Below are 19,993 nucleotides of genomic sequence, written 5' to 3' on the forward strand. Positions count from 1 at the left end.
GGTTGCAATTAAATAGAAAAGGAAACAATGAAAGGGAATTATTACAAACAAATAAAACCGAGGCGAGACACAATTGTTGATAATGCATGTTTTTCATTGTTTTATTTGATTAGGTTGCTGTGCAGTAAATTGCATCATTTTATGGTCTGCATATAAACCGTCTTTATTGTGCGGTAACTTTATGTTGGTTACAGAGCAGCTGGCATCATTTTAAGTAATAATTAAATTGATAAACCAGATTATCACTTTTAAATTGAAACTAGTACATTTTTTTCAATTATCACAATTTTTTCAGGTACTGGAATTGTTATTCTCTCTCATTCCTTTCTCTCTCTCATAAAAACTGCCAAATTTCACTGTCAAATAAATTTTGACACCTGTCAGCTCGTGTGGTGTGAAAATTTTCGTGTTCGTGACACAAAAATCCTAATTGCCTGCGAACAGTGCTAAGACAAACCGTAGGCGACATAGCTACCGTGCAAAGTGATAATTAGGACGCAACCAAACAGTTGATAGCGATGTAAGCTGAGCTCCTGAATTCCGTGAAAATGCAAAAGACGATCAAAGCGAGCAGAGCAAAAGGGGCGTCAAGTGTAATCCGAGGAAGATCTGTACTGCAGACCTGAACGCACCGTACCAGCTGCACGCATCCACCAAAACTATTCGCCAACTCCTGACGCTGCATCTGCACTAGGTGGAATTCGAGGACGCGAAGAACTTGATAGGCCACAGCACCTTATTTGGATGCGCAATTTTCCACCTCACACATCGTCCAAATAACTTTTACCTTGACATTGCGAAACTTTGTTGGAATCGAAGGGAAATCGACGAGTTTGTGGCAAGAAATTCAAGTAAGCGCTTGATACGATTCGTGGTTGTGGCTTTAATTAATTTTTGTTTGATTGCAGATTCGAAATTCTCGGGGGGACTGTAAATGAGATCAACGGTCAGTTACATGTTGTCACATGGACCGGGGGAGCCAATAATGTCTCATCCGGATTACGAGCAGCATGCACACCACCACGGCTGTTTGTTGGTTCTGTTGCGCGGTATCGGCCCTGCTAAGCCAAGGTACTTGCAACGGATCTTCGAGAAAGTGCAGAAAGTGAATAATGTCAAGATCACAGGTGAGGACGTGTCCTTGTTGTCATAGCGATACAATTTGACCCATACACGCATTGATCAAACAAAAGTGCGAGGGACATGTCCAGTCAGAATGGTTTTGGTTGTCGATTGGCCATGAATTCCTATTGTTCGGTTTCGGTACAATCTTCGATTGAATGCTTCCTATTGGATGGATGGACTGAGGAAACCTTGTTGGCTTTTCGCAATAAATGACATGGTCGTTCTGGTTTCCGCTTAAGATACTTGTGTCGTAAACTGCGTTGCCCTTTAATGGAACACCCTTGATCCCGTTCACTTAATTTGGTGAAAAAGCAACTCAGGTGGTGGTGGTTATCGCAGATAGTTCGACGTTCTAGCAGCCTCAATAGAGATTAAAGAGAAAGGGTTGCTTGTGTTTCTGACTCTGGTGAGATACGCTCGATCGTGTCATCATCAACGGCGCAACAACCTTTATCCAATCTAGGCCTGCCTTAATAAAGAACTCCAGACATCCCGGTTTTGCGCCGAGCTCCACCAATTCGATATCCTTAAAAGCTGTCTAGTGTCCTGACCTACGCCATCGCTCCATCTCAGACAGGGTCTGCCTCGTCTTCTTTTTCTACCATAGATATTGCCTTATAGACTTTCCGGGCTGGATCATCCTCATCCAGATGGATTAAGTGACCCGCCCACCGTAACCTGTTGAGCCGGATAGCCTTCTTCTAGCCTTGATAAGATTTGATTGTAATTTTCTTCTAGATTGGATATGAATTCCACTAGCATCTGCTTTCGATTCGAAGCGTTGGCGTTTTAAAATAAACGTAGAAATTCTGCTTAAATAATTTTATTAATATAAAGTTAGTGAATAATTAGCGAGACTCTCTCAGTCGAAAAACTTCACAACTTTTTATAATTAGTTCTGCTTTATTTAAATTCAAAAATGTCGAAATCAACTTTTTAACTTCCATTTTTTCCTCGACAAATCAAGGCCTATTCCGCCACCGAGAACACCGGTGGCGGCAACTGTCAATCGAATTAACAACATTCGAAATAAATTTCGAATGTTGTTAACCCTGCTGCGCTACATCACTCCGCCCCCAGATGAAATGTAGGGGTTTCAGCGATTGAACTTCGAACTGCGTTCCCCATCATTCGGCGAAGCGAACGCGACGTTGATTTGTGTCCTCCGATCTGGAGCTGGATGAAATGCTCTCCCCGCTCGAGAATACGGTACGGGCCTTCGTATGGAGGCTGCAGTGGCTTTCGGACAGAATCCGTCCTGACCAGGACTAGGTCTAGCTCATTGAACGCGCAGGCAGCTGTGGACGAGTGTCGTGTGGGAGGTGTGACTTTAATGCGGCGGAGACGCAGCAATCCTGAATCTGTGAGACCCGATCTCTTGTCGAAGACCGGATCACTTGCGAGCCTTGGGTTCTCCCCATATACCAGCTGCGCGGGGCTGGCAGTAAATTCCTCCCGGCGGGTTGTTCGGAGGCTAAGTAGGACGAGAGGCAAGACCTGAGTCCAGGATGGATCGTCGCGAGCCATAATGGCGGCTTTCAGCGTCCGGTGCCAACGCTCTAGCATCCCATTGGATTGCGGGTGGTATGTCGTAGTTCGTTGGCGTTTGAATCCCAGGAGTTTGCCTAACTCCGAGAAAAGGGTGGACTCAAATTGCATTCCCTGGTCAGTGATGGTCACCAAAGCGAGGGATCCACTCTCGACAGAGGGCTTCGGCGCAAGATTATGCCGTTATGTCCTTCAGAGGTATTGCCTCAGGTCACCGCGTAAATCTGTTGATGATTGTAAGGCAATACTTGTAACCGTGCGAGTCTCGCTAAGGTCCTACTATGTCGAGGTGTATGGTTTGGAATCGCTTGGTAGTGCGGGGAAATGAGTCCACTTCTTTTCTTACATGCCTGGTGACCTTACACTTCTGGCATGCGATGCACTTTCAGGCCCAGGAGTTGATGTCCTTATTCATGGAGGTTCAGAAATATTTATCGATGACTAACCGATTTGTCGTCCTGATGCCTGGATGCGCTAAGTCGTGAACCGCGTGGAAGACTTCCTTGTGAAAGGTGGCCGGAATGTATGGCCGAGGTTCCTTTTCCGAGTATTCGCAGCAGAGAAAGAGGTTCGAGCCGAAGATGGGCAACTCCTGAAATTTGTATTTGGGGTTGGATTTGAGGCTCTGAAGTACTGTGTCATCCTCCTGCGCCTTGGCGATAGTCGAGAAGTTGAGTGAGGCGGAGATGTTAACTTCGGAGACACGTGACAAAGCGTCAGCAACTACGTTGTCCTTGCCGGACATGTGCTGTATGTCGGACGTGAACTGGCTTATAAAGCTCAGGTGTCAAAGCTGACGAGGTTACGCTTTGTCGGGCTTCTGTTTCAAAGCATGCGTTAGAGGCTTATGGTCCGTGAACACTGTGAACGTCCTGCCTTCTAGCGAGAAGCAGAAGTACTTAATGCTCAAGTACGCGGCGAGCAGTTCTCGATCGTAAGTGTTGTAGTTTCGTTGAGCGGGGTTTAACTGTCTAGAGAGGAAGCTCAACGAAAGAGCAGCACCTACTGCGATGTCAGAGGCATCAACAAAAACGGCTAAGGGTGCATCTTGTCGGGGAAATGTCAAGAGCGTTCAAAACGAACTGGTTTTGTGCAGCCTTGGGCAGGAAACGACGATAGAAGTTTAGCATGCCCAAAAACCTCCTCAACTCCTTCACTGTCTTCGGACGCGGGAAGTTTGCAATTTCTTGCACCTTGTCTGGGTCGGGCTGTATTCCTTTTCGTTCCTATTTTGAAGGAATTTGCATTTTTCAACGTTTAGGACTAACCCGGCCTCAAGGAGATGTTGAAAAATGCACTCTAGATGGGCTAAGTGCTCAGACTCAGTGGAAGAAGCGACCAAAACATTATCCAAATATACGAAACAGGAGTCGAGGTTTCGCAGGACCGAGTGAGAGTGAGAGAGAGACTACACTCGGTAGTAATCTGGCTGAATTTTTGAAGGAGTGCCCGAACACGGGAATCCGTAATGTCTTCCAAAAGTACGGAAATATTGTTGTTAGGAAAAGATTAGATTTGGTCTGACGAATTAAGGTTGGTTGTGGAGTTTATAAGGAACCTGTTCTGCAAGTCCACCAGCAACCCATGGTGACACAAGAACTCTGCGCCTAAAATGGGGAAGCTGACATCCGCCAGGATGAATCGCCACGGGAACGTCCAACGCAAACCAAGACTCACATCCACTTGCCTGTACCCGTAGGTGTTAATGCGCGAGGAATTTGCTGCCGCAAGTTTCAAAGGTTGAGGAAATAGTCGATGATGCCGGGGTACGGGAAGAACAAGATAACTGCGCCTGCTGAGAGGGTCATAAATTGTTAGGCGACGTGGCGCTGCGTTCTGGGTGGCCGTCGCCAGGACCCCCCGCGGACCTAGTTTTTTGAGGTAGGCACGAATTTACACGGAATCGTATATCTGGTGGCGTCTTCGCCGAATCTGCGGTGGTACCAAAAAATGCTTCGGCCCGTAGTTTGTCCTGACGACCTGCTACCCGATTGTCCTTTTCGAGCAGTAGACTGAACATCCAGCGTCGCCCTCATCTCAGCCATACTGGCCACAAGCGCGGCCATCTCGCCCTTCAGTTCGCCAACTTCGTCAGAAGGCTGCTGAACGGCCGTTATAGTTGCACGCGCGTGCTCCTCATGCACCTTATCGGCCGCAGCTGCTAGCGCCTCCAAAGAACCGTAGACGCACGCGAGGACCGCCTGGGTGCTCTCCGGAAGTCGTCGCAGCCAGAGCGACTTCAACAAATCGTCGTCGATCTTGCTCCCACCCAATTGCCTCATTTCGCGAAGCAATTGGCTGGGAGTTCGATCGCCCAACGTCAAACCTGCCAGTAAGTGCTGACTCACTTACCGAAAGGCGCTTGATCGACTCTGTTTTCAATACCGTGTAGGAGGCCGATTTTACTATGTCGGCCATCAGGAGGATGGACTCTTCATCCAGGCCCACAATTGCGTAATTAAACTTTGTCGCTTTCGCCGTGATCCCGGAATTGCGCCTCCAGATGGACGAACCACAGCTCCGGATTCCGTCGCCAAAAGGGAGGGACGCGCACAGCGAGGGCGGTCACCTGACGGTTCAATGGGACTGCCGCGTCTTTATTGTCAACCGACATAACAAAAGCTGAGTTAACAACGCGAGTTTTTGTCGAAGATGCGGCTGTACCGAATTCCACAAGGCCCTACTTTGACTATGGTAGACCGCACCCACAAATGCCCGTACGACAGAGAAAGGAGCACCACCGATGTATCCCGGAGTGGACGCTTGACGCGCAGACCAAAAACAAAAAAACTCGCCACGAGAGCGGAACTCCAGCGACGAATTTTAAAAAGAAGCTGGTGGCTCAACGGACTGGTCAATGATTTCATCACTAGACATCGAGGGCATAAGAGAACCAAAGGAACTTTTCGCGTCTTGCAGTTGGCGCTGATACGGGACGTCCTCTGCAGAATTCAACTATGTGGTGGCCACGACCACGACTACGAAATAAATTTCGAATGTTGCTAATACCGCTGCGCCACATGCTGATTTTCTACATTCTGTCGTCCTTGAATTTGTGTGTGCTAATCTTTGGCAGAGTTGCTGTGTGGATATCGAAGCAATTGTTCCTGCAGTATCAATACCAAATCATGCCACACTTGTTGCCATATTCAATAGCCTCTGAGTCCGTGTTTCCCAAATGGTGGTATGGGTGTCTTCAACTTGATCTGACGAGTACCTCTGGTATACTCCTCTCATCGCGTGGTAGTAGTTTCTTTAAAAAATCTGAAGATAACGACAAAATAGCATTTAAATGACAAACTCTATCTTTTCTTTCTATCAGATTCCGCCGGCCAGCACCGTGACATTTGGGTGCGGTTCGTCTACGACCATCCAGTGGAAAACAACGACTGGGGCGACTTTCAAACACACAGGCGTCTTCTTGGACTGGTAACAATAGGAAAATTTGAAACTCAAACGGAACTGAATGAGCTGTGTCGCCTGCACGAATCCTTGAAAGTTAAATATACAAACACGTTGTACGATTCGCGGTGCATCCTCTTTGGCCCGCTTTTGACATCGCCGTCAAATGCATCGTCTGCAGTCGACACAAACAGTATTAACAGCGAACAGGACAGGTGGTCGACGCAGCCTAGGGAAACACAAAACCATTCTCCGAAGAAACTAGAGGAGGTTTTCACAACCCCATCAAACTTCAAAAGTCGTGCATTTTTCTATCAAGAAAATGATCCGTGCAGTAATCTAGAAGAACATATTTCCGAATTTATAAGTTCGTTGTTTTGGATCTTAGAATCGAAGCGTTTGGACAGGTCGCGAGAGAAAATCGACAAGGTCCCGCTCTTGCTGGCGCCTTTCGAGAAGAAGGATTTCGTAGGTTTAGATTTAGAGTCGAGAAATAATCGGAAACGTTGCATAGGAAGAGTGACGAAAAACCTCGGAGACCTCACCTTGCAAGCTGGGCTGGTGGCGGAGTCGTTGAATCTCTTTCACGCTGCCAGCGAAACTTTACGTGCCATAAGTGATGCCCTTTGGTTAGGTGCAGCAGACGAGGGCCTCTGTGCAGCGTCGGCTATTCTCTTGTATCCAGGAGTTCGTCAAACAGAATCTTTCTACCGTAATGCTAGTCTGCAGGAAGGTGTGTCGCCCAACAAGTTGGCTGCCGAGCGTAGGCGATCGAGTGGGGTGGAAGCTAGAAAACAACACTTTTCCACGATAGTGGAACAACAGAATTCAATAGAAAATTCAATATCGTCGAACTCATCATCCTCATCGTCTGTTTCATCGATTCTGACCTCATCGTCATCCTCGACATTATCGGGAAATCAAAATACATTTCGAAACGATGCTCTTCCTTCGAATATTTTGTCCCCCGATGAAATCGTAAACCATTACCGTAAAGCAATCATCAACTATAGTAAGTATCGCCATGCTGGCGTTGTAGAGACTGAAGCGGCTTTGAAGGCGGCACGTATTTGTATTGAACAGAATAAGAACTTAGATGTCTCGATGTTTCTGCAAAATGTTTTGTACATCAATTTGACTATAAGCGAACAGGAGAGGGCGAAGCGATTCGAAGTATTAACAGATTTGTATCAAAAGATAGGATATCGAAGGAAGGCTGCATTTTGCCAAAGACTAGCGGCATGGCGACATGTCGCACAAGGGAACCAGCAGCCGGATTGGATTCAGACTTATCGTCTTATGTTGGAGAGCTTTCCAGGACATATGCTTTCTCTAGATCCGCTTGAGGTCTTGGAGAACAATGCGGGCTGGTCAATGCTGCAAATTGACTTGCTGCAACAGCTGGTGATAGCGGCAAAACGTCTAGGCCATTCCGCCCTGGCAACGCGACATATGACTTACTTGCTCCAGACACAGTGGAATAATATGGGTCCGGCCGAACAAAAAGATATGGCTTTACAGCTTCAGGTGGGTATATCCCTTGCCTCTGTAGACCGAACCTTGCAATTGTTGACTTCCCTTTCCAGAATTTGAGTGCTCAATGCGAGGGTTCACCTGTGCCTTTAGTACTGGAAAATGGCACCGTGATACCGCCAGCCAATTTAACAGATATTCCGTACTGCATCCATTTCCAAGTCAAAGACTTGCCATCGCATTTGAGACCGCATAAGATAAGCGTGAATAAAGTTGATAACGGACCATTTCTCTTCACTCCAATCCATTTTAGTTCGATCGATCGAAGGGTCAATAAGAAAACAGAGAGCAAGATTGGTAAGATATTACTGTCCTCACAAAACTAACCATCTAATGGTTTCCACCTCCACAGCTTTCCATTGGATCCAAAACGACCTCTCCGAGGTAGTACTCAAGCTGAAAAACACTCTCCCGTTTGAGCTCACCGTCAGCGATATGCGACTTCTAACAAACGGGATTGTTTTTGAAGCGCTGCCACAGACGGTAGTTCTGCAACCAGCTGTCCCCACAACAATTACTCTGCACGGGACACCCATTGAGTCAGGTCAGCTCGAAATCCAAGGGTACAGCACACATACATTAGGTGTTAAATCAAATTGTCGACTGAAACATATGAAAGATCGACCACTCCCGCCCAACTACTGCATCGATGTAATTCCTTCGTTGCCGAAGATAAGCGCAAAGACGTCCCTCCCCCAAACTGCAACATTTAGCAATTTATCGAATTCCGACAGTGTCATCACTTCGGCAAGTCTGACAATGTTCAACGGGGAGACAACAGAGTGCCTAATAACATTGAAAAATGAAAGCACCATGATAGCCATTGAATATTTGGATGCATCGATTCATTCAAGTATCGAGACCGAGCTGCAAGGGAAAATCTTTCAATTCAATCTCGATGAAATACAATCTCAGCTGCCGATTAAGCCCCAGGAATCAATCGACTTTACTCTTCGAATATTTGGAGAAGCTGATTTCCTTTCGGTACACAGTCAACTTGCAGGTCTCGGATCATCTTCATCTCATTCGGCAGGCGGTGTACTGGGTGCTCCTAATGAAGGACCGCAAAGTTTAAACTATTCCATGCTTTCGTCGGGCCATGCTAGTTTGCCAAGTCGAGTGAGCTCTCCAACGCATATGGTGCCACCGCGACGAACAGAACTCACTTCTAGTTTTAGATCATCGCATTCCGGCGGGCATTCGTCACTGGCGACTTTGAGTTTTCCGCCACCGTCGTCTGGAAATAATATTCAGAATTTAGAAGCTCAGTTACGTTTGAGGTATTCAGGTGGAGATGGATTGCAAGAAGGCTACTGTCGACAGTGTGCAGTATCGTTTTCGCTGGAGATGTTGCCAAGTGCGCAGATAACAAATTGGGATGTATTGCCGGCTGAAACGTGAGTATAGACATTTTTGTTACACTAAGTTTTGGTTAGGTTATCTGGTGTTGTGATTATAATATCTTAATTAGGCTTTAATTCTTCTCCTAATCCTTCCACCTTCCACCAAGATGGAGAAATTGTGAAAAATAAGTGTTCTAACACCCTGGCGTGGACTATTCGTTTTGTTTGCCCTACGTAAATCTTGTCGCAGTCTGGACAGGACATCTTGTAAATGCCCTTTTTTCCGTACACTCTTTTTTGTCCTTGAATGATTGTAACAGGGTCCTAAGTAGGTATCGTCTGCTGGTCGAGGTGACCCGGAATCCACGTTTATGTAGCCGCCTTTTGATGTTCTGCGTCCGACCCGAGTAGGTTAATGTTATCCATTGCCTAGATTTTGTGTTCATCTCCTGGAAGAGTGTTGAAAATTGCTGTCTTGAGGCCTGACGTAGTTTCTTTTTGATCCGATTTTTGACAAGGTTCCTGTTGTATTCGTTTTTCTTGGCTGTTCATTTCTTTATTTCTTCTCTCCTGGTTGAGCGGTGTTGTGACCATCCTGTGGATCATAAAGTTGTATGCCACCATCTTATGGTGGAAATCGTGGTTTGAGGTGTATTTGATGGTTCGTTGTATCCGGGTCGGTTTCCTGTAGCGAATTCAAAATCCCCTTTTCCCCGATTATTTTTAAGTCTAGGAACGGTATCTCCACTTCCTTTTCGATCTCCATGGTGAAATCGAGGGGGTTGCCCATTGCTGCCCCAGAGGTTGTTTTATAAAATTTATTCCTAAAAGTGAAATAGGATTCACTCATGCACGTGAAGGCCAGTTGCTTATACAGTTTAGCCTTCTTCCTCCATTCGGATGAGTTTTCGTGTGTCGTGATCCATTCCTCGAACAAGTGTAGAGCTTCCTTCATCGGTACGCTTGGGAACTGCGCTTTTACGTCGAAGGATACTAATATTTCATCAATTTGTATCCCCCCGGCCTCGTTGAGTCTGCCAATGAATTCTCTGCTTTTTCCCACTGTTCGTTTTCCTATTTCCTAATACTTTGACTTCTTCCAAGAGCCACTTCGCAATATGTTAGGTCGGTGAATTTGTTGCTGCGATTATCTCTCTGACCTCGTTGCCTTCTTTATATACTTTGGGGAGGCATTTGATTCTGGCCAGAGGTGGGATAGGCATTCTCAATTCAGCTGTTTTCGTAATAATGGGCTTGCATTCAGCCAGCGCCTTTTTTACTCTTTTAACGGAGTCTGGCAGAAGGTCCTTCCTGATGACGTGAGACTTACTTTCTTCTATTTTTTGGCATACTAAGTCGTCGCATGCTCCTTTGTCCATGATAACCACGGCCTTTCCTTTTGTATGCTGGTAAGTAGAAAACGGGTTTCTCTTTTAATTCTTTAATGGTTGGACGATGCTCTTTTCTTTGTGGAAATTCGCTTGGTGGGGGTCAGTAGTCGCCTAATTTCTTCCCGGGTGCCAGCCTTTCTTCTTCTTCTTTTTCTTCAGCCTTTGTCCCGTTCACAAGCGGGGTCGGCTCGTCGTGATCGGCTTCGCCATTTGGCTCTATCGAATGCGTGATCTGGGTGCAATCTCGAGGCTTTCAAATCCCCATCCAGCGTATCAAGCCACCGTTGCTTAGGTCTGCCTTTTGGTCGTTTACCATCGACTTCGATGTTCAGACCAACCTTTGCAAGTGAATTCTCGTTTGCACGAATTGCGTGACCATACCATCGAAGACGCCTCTCTCGCAACTTTTCCACGATCGGTGCAACCCCATAACGATCGCGGAGATCCTCATTTCGGATGTGATCTAAACGTGTCACGCCACTAGTCCAACGTAGCATCTTCGTCTCCATTACCGCGAGACGCCGTTCATTGTCTTTTATGGTCGGCCAACACTCAGAACCATAGAGAGCGACTGGACGGACAACATTGCGGTAAATTTTAGATTTAAGACGTTCGTTGATACGTCGATCACAAAGGACACCAGTTGTGGAACGCCACTTCATCCAGGTTGCGTTAATGCGTGAAGCAATTTCATAACGCAGCTCTCCATTGGCTGATAGCGTTGACCCGAGGTATTTAAATCGCTCAGATCTGGGCAGATCACTGCCGCTGACAGTGATTGTGCCTGTTTCATGGGGATCGGTCGTCAAAAATTCAGTTTTGTTTAAATTCAATCTGAGACCGTGTTGCATGAGGCGATCATTCCATTTTTGAACAAGTTGCTGGAGATCATTTTTGCTATCAGATGCTAGGAAAACATCATCTGCATAGAGCAGTGTGTAGGGCGCTGGACGTTGGATATCCCGTGTGACGGTGTCCATAACAAGGACAAAGAGGAGTGGTGAGAGGGCACTTCCTTGATGAACTCCAACAGAGACACGAAGCGGTTTTGATACACCCGCCATACTTCGAACTTTACTTTTCGGATCGTGGTAGAGCAATTGAACCCAGCGCACGAGTTCTTCTGGCACGAAGTGTTGTCGTAAAGCATACCAGATGAGTTCGTGTGGTACACGGTCAAACGCTTTCTCTAGATCCAGAAAGGCATTGTAAAGAGGGCGATGCTTCTCACGGTGTTTCTCCATGAGTAACCGCGCAGCGTGTATTGCGTCAGTAGTTTCGCAGTTCTTGACAAATCCGGCTTGATTCACCGTTATTTCTACGATTTCGCGAATACGGTTGTCAAGAATGCGTTCAAAAATCTTCATGGTATGGGAAAGTAACCGGATCGGACGGTAATTTGAACATTCTGCTGGACTACCTTTCTTTTTCCATATTGGAACAGTGGTACTTTCTTGCCAGTCAGATGGTGTTCTTCCTTCCTGAATAACCCGGTTAAAGAATTCACTCAGCCACGGTGTTGGGTCCCAGCTCTTTGCTTTCCAGAGCTCAGATGCGATGTCGTCAGGTCCTGTTGCTTTCCCCGATTTCATTTGTTTTATTGCCTCCTCGACTTCAGTTGCGCTGACTGGTGGAACTGCTCCAAATGTCGGCAATGATTGTGGAAGTGGAGGATGAGCAAATTCTTCAGTTGAAATCTGCTCTATCCGTCGCGGCTCGACGATCAGTAAGCAAAGTACCGTTCTTGTCATTAACACAACAGAAGTGTTCGATATCCTGTGTGCGTTCATCACGGCTTTTAGCAAGTCGGTACAGATCTCTCTCGCCATCCCGAGTGTCCAGTTTATCGTAAAGATTTTTGAAATGGTTCGCTCGGGTGACAGCGACCGCTTTCTTTGCTTCCCGGTTGGCATTCTTATAAATTTGCCAATTAGCAGGCGTTTTATCGTCGAGAAATTTGTGGTAGAGGCGTTTCTTTTCACGGACCTTCATTTCAACATCATCATTCCAAAGCCAAGTATCTCGGTTGATGTACCGCTTACCCGGTTTGGTGACCCCGAGGGTTGCAGAGGCCGCTTTGTGGATGTATATTTGATTCCTACCTCGATGGCAATTACGATGTCCTCTTTGGGGAAAGCGGGGTCTCTTATGGCAAAGTTCAAGCCTTCATTGAGAAGTGAAAGCTGTTCCTGGGTAAAGTGTTCATTGGATCTGTTGATCACATAGTTGGGTATGAATAGTTCCTTCGGTTTCTCTATTGCACCCTGGCCCGCTTGTGTTGTGGTGAGCGCCTTTAATTTCTTTTCCAGGATGCTCCTCTTTCGTACCTAACGAATGTTGGTTTCCACGTTGGGCGCCATTTCTAATGACTTGGTCAATGACCAAAAAATTATCAGGGCAAAGCTTTCCCAAGAATTTAAAAAGATAGCAAAATTGACCGTGAAGGATAGTCTGGTGTCCGAACTCTCGTGACTTGTGCAACTGGTGCTGAATTCATATCTTCCGGGAAAAATGAAATATTTAAGGAAGGGCCTAGTTGAAATTGCGACATAATATCATCGCAAAGTGACGCGCTTATTATTACAGCAAGGAGCGGGCGACTCCCTTGCAAACGGCTGTTTGTATAGCAGATTGGGGGCTGAAATCGGACCAGGAGCGCGTCGATGAGTGTAAGTCGAAGGTAATACACAGTAAACACGAGAATTGCCTGTGGCCTTGTTTGCCGTCCTCCCTTAGTCGAACAAATGGCTTTTTTGTTGAAATGGAGGTTGCCGTTCAAGACGGTGGGACGAGGGTGGCTGTAGTTCCCATAATATTGTCTGCCTACAGTACCTATATGTATATTAATCCTTCACGATTTCCGTCGATATATTAGGACTTTCATGAAGTCTGCTTTACACTATGCAGAATACACCATTCTGTAAACGTGTTCGAAGTTTCGGGGGTTCTCGACGGATATTTCCATTAACCTACTCCCAGCTACCATCACCAAAGCCCGTCTTTTCCTTTTAAATCGGATAATCTGAAGTTGACTGCCTGGCACTTAGCGCTCGTGTTACGTAAAAAGTGGTATCAGTCAAAATTATGAATAAATTGGACTATTTGAACTAGTTAGATTTTCACCCTCAATAGAATGGGTGGCGTGCAGTTACTCAGCTTCAGGTACTTAATGGACCTACCTACGTAGATAGTAACAGTCTACGTAGATTTTCAGATAGGTTTTGGAGTAAATGTCATCTTCGAATTCCCTTAGGTTACTGGAATGGAACGAGATAGATACTCAATTAGTGCAATCACACGGTCATACGTCTATCTGGAAATTCCATCCGGTAGTCCTGATGCCGACCGATCATATGGTTTCCAGATTCGTCTTTGAAAAGACATACACTGTCGTAATCACCGAAAGAGAAGAATGGTCGACAAATGGCCATGAGTTCTTCCAGAATACAGACTTAATAATCTTCACCGACGGCTCAGTCATGGAAGACGGATCGAGCGCAGGAGTGTTCTCGGGGAATCCGATTATAGAACTGGCCTCGGAAAAATGACGACCAAATTCCAGGCGAAGATATATGCCATTTCATTGGCAGCAGAATAATGTCTGCGACAAAAGTGGAGGGGTCGCACCATTCGAATCTGTTTCGACAGTCGGGCGGCATTAATAATAATAATAATAATCGTTGGCGCAACAATCCATGTTGGATCAGGGCCTTGAAGTGTGTTAGAGCACTTCATTCAAGACCGTATCGGTACACTAGGAGGCAATGTGGTCAGCATTGCGCTCGCCCGAGATTATTACCCTGATTTGACTCAGGCACTCATTCACAGCTGAGTCGACTGGTATCCGACGTCAAATCACGATGCAAATTCCACTGCCGCCAGTGAGATTTGAACCGCGACCTTCCGTACGATAGCCTTGCGCTCTAACCACTCAGCTATCCGGACTATCGGCGACAAAAGTGGAGGGGTCGCACCATTCGAATCTGTTTCGACAGTCGGGCGGCATTATCAGTACTAAATGGCAACGACATATCAAGCCAGGTGGTGTGGAGTTCTCATCAGGTGCTGCTGAAACTTGGCCGACTGAACGAAACATTTCTGGTGTGGGTGCCGAGGCACTCTAACATCGCCCGTAATGAGGAGGCTGACAGATTGGTTCGCCGAGGGTCTGGATCCACAATGGTGGGGCCAGAACCAGCTCTTGGAATCCAACAATCTACTATCAAGTCTACTCTGAAGAGTGAAATTGCAAGGATTCACGCAGCCGAGTGGAGAAATTTGGACTCTTGCCGGCATACGAAATTCCTTGTGAAAGAGCCTGGGGTCACTAGAGCGCAGCATTTTTGTTGTCCCTAAAAAAGTTCGACATGAAAACCCTAGTAGGGCTTTTAACAGGACACTGCTCCTTAAACTACCATATGAAAAAAAATGGGGTAGTGGTTTCGGCTATGTGCAGCCAATGTGAGGAGGAGGAGGAGACGGCCCTGCACTTTTTATGCAGCTGCCCGGCATCCTCAGATCTCAGACGAAGACACCTTGGCAAGGTTTTCTTCAATGAAGAATCCGCACACTCTCTGCCTCTGGAGAATGTTCTCAGATTCTCTAAAGCCTGCGAACCCCGTACGCGGGAAGCCATTGAATATGCAATTTACAGGGATAGTACAATGGGCCTAACAATGGCCCGAGTGCTCGAGTGTTAAACTAACTAACTATCAGTAGCATTGGCCAAGTCTGTCTTCAAAAACTGGGTACAAGCTTCACACAATGACAGCTGGCAGAGCCTAAATGCTGCTCGACACACCAAACTTTTCCTGCCAGAATCGAACATGCGTACCGCAAAGTTTATCCTGTCGAAAAGCAGGAGGACTTGCAAGTGTATTGTGGGCATTCTGACAGGCTATAATTCACTAGCTGGGCATATGTTCAGAAAAGGAATTATTCAAGATGATACGTGTCCCTCCTGTGATGAGGAAGCGGAATCCACGGATCATTTCCTATGTGAATGCCCCGTTTATGGACGCATCAGGCATCAGATCTTTGGTGCCGATGTTCTTCAATTCCGTCTTCGTACCGACAGCAAGCACTTTGATCAAGTAAATTTTTGACGGTGTCGGTATGTTGCGGCTTTGTTTTCTATGGACCTTTTCAGCTCCAGCATGTTTTCTCCAAGTCTTTGAAACCAGGGTTGGAGTCGTTACCGCTTGTGATGCCAATTGTTGTCATCTATGCGCATCCTTCTGTGTTTTTGTTATGAATGTTCTAGGAAGTGATGTACTTAGTTTTAAACGCCTCCTTGTCGAAGCTGTTTGTAGCATTAGATGCCACGATGACCGAGCTGTCCACCACCGAGGCACTGCAGTCGTTAAGTATCGACGACTAAAAGTCTATTTATCCTTTTGCCCGGTACTCAGTATCTGAGACCCTGCATCGTAAATTTGCATCTTCTTTCTTCTTCCATAATGGTCTATTGTTTTGGGTGAGCTTCCCATCACGATTTCTGCCCACCCGTGGGTGCTTTCATGCATGCACACTGCTAAATGCATACAAGTGCATAAGCATCCGCTGAGCATTCCCTTCTCTCCACGAAGGAGCGCGCCTGATGGAAGATCTGTGTGTCACACGCACTTTTCTTAGGAACGGTTACACCTATTGACATGAAATTTGGTAGGAAGGTTGGAACCCGCATGAATGCGGTGGATTACGTTGTTGCACATTGAGGGGGCGCCCATACATTGCAAATGGGGGTGAAATATTTTTTCGCTTAATACAGCCTTATGGGGTAACAAATGAGAGGTCTCGATTAGTACTTTTTCAAGAAGGTCCTGGTTTTAAAGGGAAGGAGTTTTCAGAAACTGTTCAACCGAAAAAACTGAAAAAAATTATAGCGCTCCGTGCCAAATGTTAAATTTTCGCTTCTCTCACACTAAAAACAGCATTAACCAACCTCGATCAATCTGTTTATCTCTTTTCAGGCCATCACAATTCTACCTAGTTCTCGATGTCTCAAATCTAACAACCCAAGAAATGTCCCTCAATTACACGGACACGAAAAATATTCTAATTGAAGCGAAAGAAAGCTGCCGAGTTCCAATTCCTGTGGATCGTTGCTCGATGGAAAAACTATGCAACAATGAGAACAATGGGAAAGATAAAGACAATGGTTGGTTGCTATTTAGTGTAAACGGTTAATATTAAAAATCAATTTCTGCTTCTCTTCTAGAAGACTCGGCTCAGACTCCGTCACCTTTCATAGAAATTAGTGAAAAACTTTGCTCGGAACACATTGCAGAGCGGGTGAAATTGAATTGGACTCTTACCGGGACGGAAACGAAAGGCATTGCATCGTTGAAAGGAATCACTCTGTCGCCAGCTATGATAGATTTAATAACCGTTGCTCCATTGCAGTGGGGTAAGTGAATTTTACTTGCATAGGTTTTGGAAAAGGTGAATGATGTCTACTTCATTATTTCAGCGGTTACATTTGACAATAAACTAGTCCAGCCACAATCTGAAATTGTTTACACGTCCGGTCAATGTGTAGCTCTTAACGTTACTGTGTGCAATTTATCACAAGCGCCGCTTCGTCAATTAGCTTTAACTGTACAATTCTACCAGGACTATCAGAATAGCGTACATAATTATCATTTGGACACACGTGTCGCAATGTCTGGACCGAATCAGTAAGTTTTTTAACAGTAACTTTTTACTTTATTCCTGTATTCCTGTATTTTTTTCCGTTGCTTCCATAGAACCCTCATTCCTCTGTTACAACAAAACGAGAAAGCCGAACACAACTGCTCCATCATATTTTTCACCCCGGGACGCTTTAAGGCGAACATTCAATGTCGATCGCTAGCTTCCTCGGCGGACAACGTGCTTACGCCAGCAAGTCATCAAGTGGTTACATCAAATCAGGCGAGTTTCTACGAAGCGCAGCATGTGTGGCGATTTATCCCACCTGTTGAGGTGACAGTGGTTGAATGAATCCGGACAGAATGAAAGAGGGTAGTAGACAACCGCAACAACCCTAAAACATGGCCCCAATATTCGCATTCGGATGGTAAAAGACATATGCCAGGTGTAACCCGAGCGTACAATGAAAACACACTCATTTAGCTACTCTAGTGCTACTGTAAATATGATTTTTAAATGTTATAGTTTTTTTTTATCATTTAGCGTTAATAACGTGGAGAAATGCTTTAGAGAACGTAATGTACGTATATTGTAAAAAGATGAATGATGTAATTAGTATTAATCGTAAAAATGCTCTTCATTGTGTATAATGAGGATGAGAGCCCCTGACACAGGATGGGGATGGAGGGTGAACAGTTAGGGAAGGAAGTGTTAAGGCAATAAAGAGGTAATTAGTTGTATTATAGTTTCTATTATTTGGTTTTTTTGTTGTTGATAGCGATAAATAAATATTATTTTTTATAACTTTCAAATTAAAGAGGGAAATGTATTCATTTTTTTGTGTTTTCTTCTTTTTTTTATTTAATATTGCCGAGAAGATGCAATTTTTCCGTTCAGTTGTTAATATGTATAAAACAGAACAGTTAACGATGATAAATACTTCAGTGTGCTTTGGCACAATAAAGCAAACAAAATTATGAAAACGTATGGTTTGTATTACTTCGCCCGATTTCGCCATTCTTTCCCGTCTTCGCTTTCCATTGTCTACTTCTCCAGTACGTACTCGAGGAGAGCGATCAGACCCGAGTTTGCAAGGGACTCATCTGAAGTGGCTTCGGCCACGAAGTCTCACCGGAGGTTATCTGGTACCATAGGAACCGGGACGGCCCTCTGAGAGCATATGCTCTGGGAGAATTACTGGAGGATGTGTTCTCGGTCCGGTTATTTGCGGTTGGCCCCCTAGTGCGAGTTTCATGGTGGTTAAATCGCGGGCAGAGCTCCTCGGGACTCAAGCGTGGAGTTGCGCTGTAAAACTCGGGTGCCGTACCCCTTAGTTGCGGCAGAGGTGTTAGATAGGCCTCGCATCACTGGAGCCTGCACTCAGTATAAAGCAGGACCGCTGTGCTTGCATGGCGGGGCTCTGATTGTGGTCCTAAAATCAATCCGTGTCCGAAGAGGACCGTGGGATTATGCTTACACGGCAGGTACTCACGTTAAACCCCCAGGACTTTCATGTCTACTTCTCCAAGTTTCTTTTCTTAATGCATTCTGGACCAATGTTACCGAAATGATGATTTCAAACAGAAGCCAATTTTTTTTTCGTGAATACAATCTTGCGGAACGATGAAGGATGCCGTGTTTACTTGTTATGAGGCAGATAAGGACGTTTTAGGAAAGCTTTGAAGACCCAAAAGTAATTGAGCTTCACACGAGGTTTATATTACACTCCAATATGGACCAAATGGTGAAGGTTTTATATTGAAAAAATCTTTTTGCGTTTGTCTCTTCTAATGTGAGTAACTCTGCGTTGCGTATAAGACGCAGGACGGCAAGTGATCCCGGTAGGGGCGGAGCAGGCCCGAGGGAAGATTAAAAAATGTACATAAGCCCAAATAGATTCTACGCTGTTGTAGGAAGGGAAGGTTCAGGAAGCGGAGGCGAAAGGGAGGGATAGTCCACGCGAAGAAAAAATTTCTTAAAGAAGAGGGAACGGGTTAATGTACGTTGCACCTTTTCAAGGAGAAAACCATCACAATTACGGGAGGGTGATCCGATCCGGACAAATTGTACCAACTGGTCCTCCAGGTTGGGGGTTGGGTAGGGCTGAAAACCCTACATGGAAAACAACTTGTTACGAAGCCACAACAGGAGCCTCGGACTAGACGGATAATACAACGACGAACCTGGAAACAACGGAATAACGATTTGCGCATTTTCTCATGGAACGGGCGCTCCCCGTACAGAAATGAAGCTGCCAAGCATCTAGCCGATACCCTGCTGATGGGCTGATGTAACATTATTTGGTTTTTCGTCTGCTAGCTCTTATGTCGTTTCCCTGTTCTAAGAACTTTTCCACTTAGGTCACGAATTTTTCCGCGGAAACTTTGCAGTCCTGGTAGTTAGGTATAAACTGCAAATCCATCTAATGAGAAGAAGGAGAAACTTGAGGTTCGGTATGGATAACCGGCGGGAGTCGTCTGACTTGGTAACTGGGTCGGGCTCCCTTAATGGACAGCACGGCGTCGAAACCGCTATTCGTGGGGCGGTTCGAGGTCTAGGCGTCATGAAGACCAGGAGCATTGCTCCGCCTGCTACAGCTGCTTCGCCACAATCTGTGGAGACCACTTCAGCAGGTCCGCGTAGACAGCGGATGAAGTGGACTGAGGAAGTGAACCTCTTCACCATCCGTTCCTACTATGAAATAACGGCGGGGGCGGGTACAACATCTTGCCATCCCTTGTTGCATCAGAGATTCGTCGAGCATTTCCCTCAATTCGCCTACATGACTGTTTAGCGAGTCACAGATCAGTACCACTTTATTACTCGCAGTGACACCATCCCGGCTATTATCAGGGAGCGTATTCGACTTGAGGTCATCGTGGAGACTGGTGACCGAGAGTTGATGGGGGCAGAGGCGGCGGCATCAACAACACCACGCCGCAATGCAGGCAACAGTTTCAGTACTCGCCGAAGCACTCTTCTCCACCTTCCAGCTGAGGTTCGGGACGAATTCCAAAG

The 19,993-nt window shown here is 45.9% G+C and overlaps 1 protein-coding gene across 2 annotated transcripts; it reads left to right on the forward strand.

Annotated features, from left to right (window-relative positions):
- Nucleotides 1–934: 934 nt before the first annotated feature.
- Nucleotides 935–17,808, forward strand: LOC119658355 (protein brunelleschi). 2 transcript variants are annotated; one of them, XM_038065717.1, is made up of 8 exons: nucleotides 935–1,127; nucleotides 5,996–7,602; nucleotides 7,662–7,905; nucleotides 7,961–9,005; nucleotides 16,315–16,502; nucleotides 16,563–16,751; nucleotides 16,815–17,022; nucleotides 17,092–17,808. In XM_038065717.1, the coding sequence occupies exons 1-8, from the start codon at nucleotides 935–937 to the stop codon at nucleotides 17,324–17,326; spliced, it is 3,909 nt and encodes a 1,302-aa protein (XP_037921645.1). In that variant the 3' UTR covers nucleotides 17,327–17,808. The 2 variants fall into 2 exon arrangements, with proteins under 2 accessions (XP_037921645.1, XP_037921652.1); XM_038065724.1 differs by having other exon boundaries at nucleotides 16,566–16,751.
- The last annotated feature ends 2,185 nt before the right edge of the window (nucleotides 17,809–19,993 follow it).

The sequence above is a fragment of the Hermetia illucens genome, chromosome 1, assembly GCF_905115235.1.
Source record: "Hermetia illucens chromosome 1, iHerIll2.2.curated.20191125, whole genome shotgun sequence".
Taxonomy (NCBI): Eukaryota; Metazoa; Arthropoda; class Insecta; order Diptera; family Stratiomyidae; genus Hermetia; species Hermetia illucens.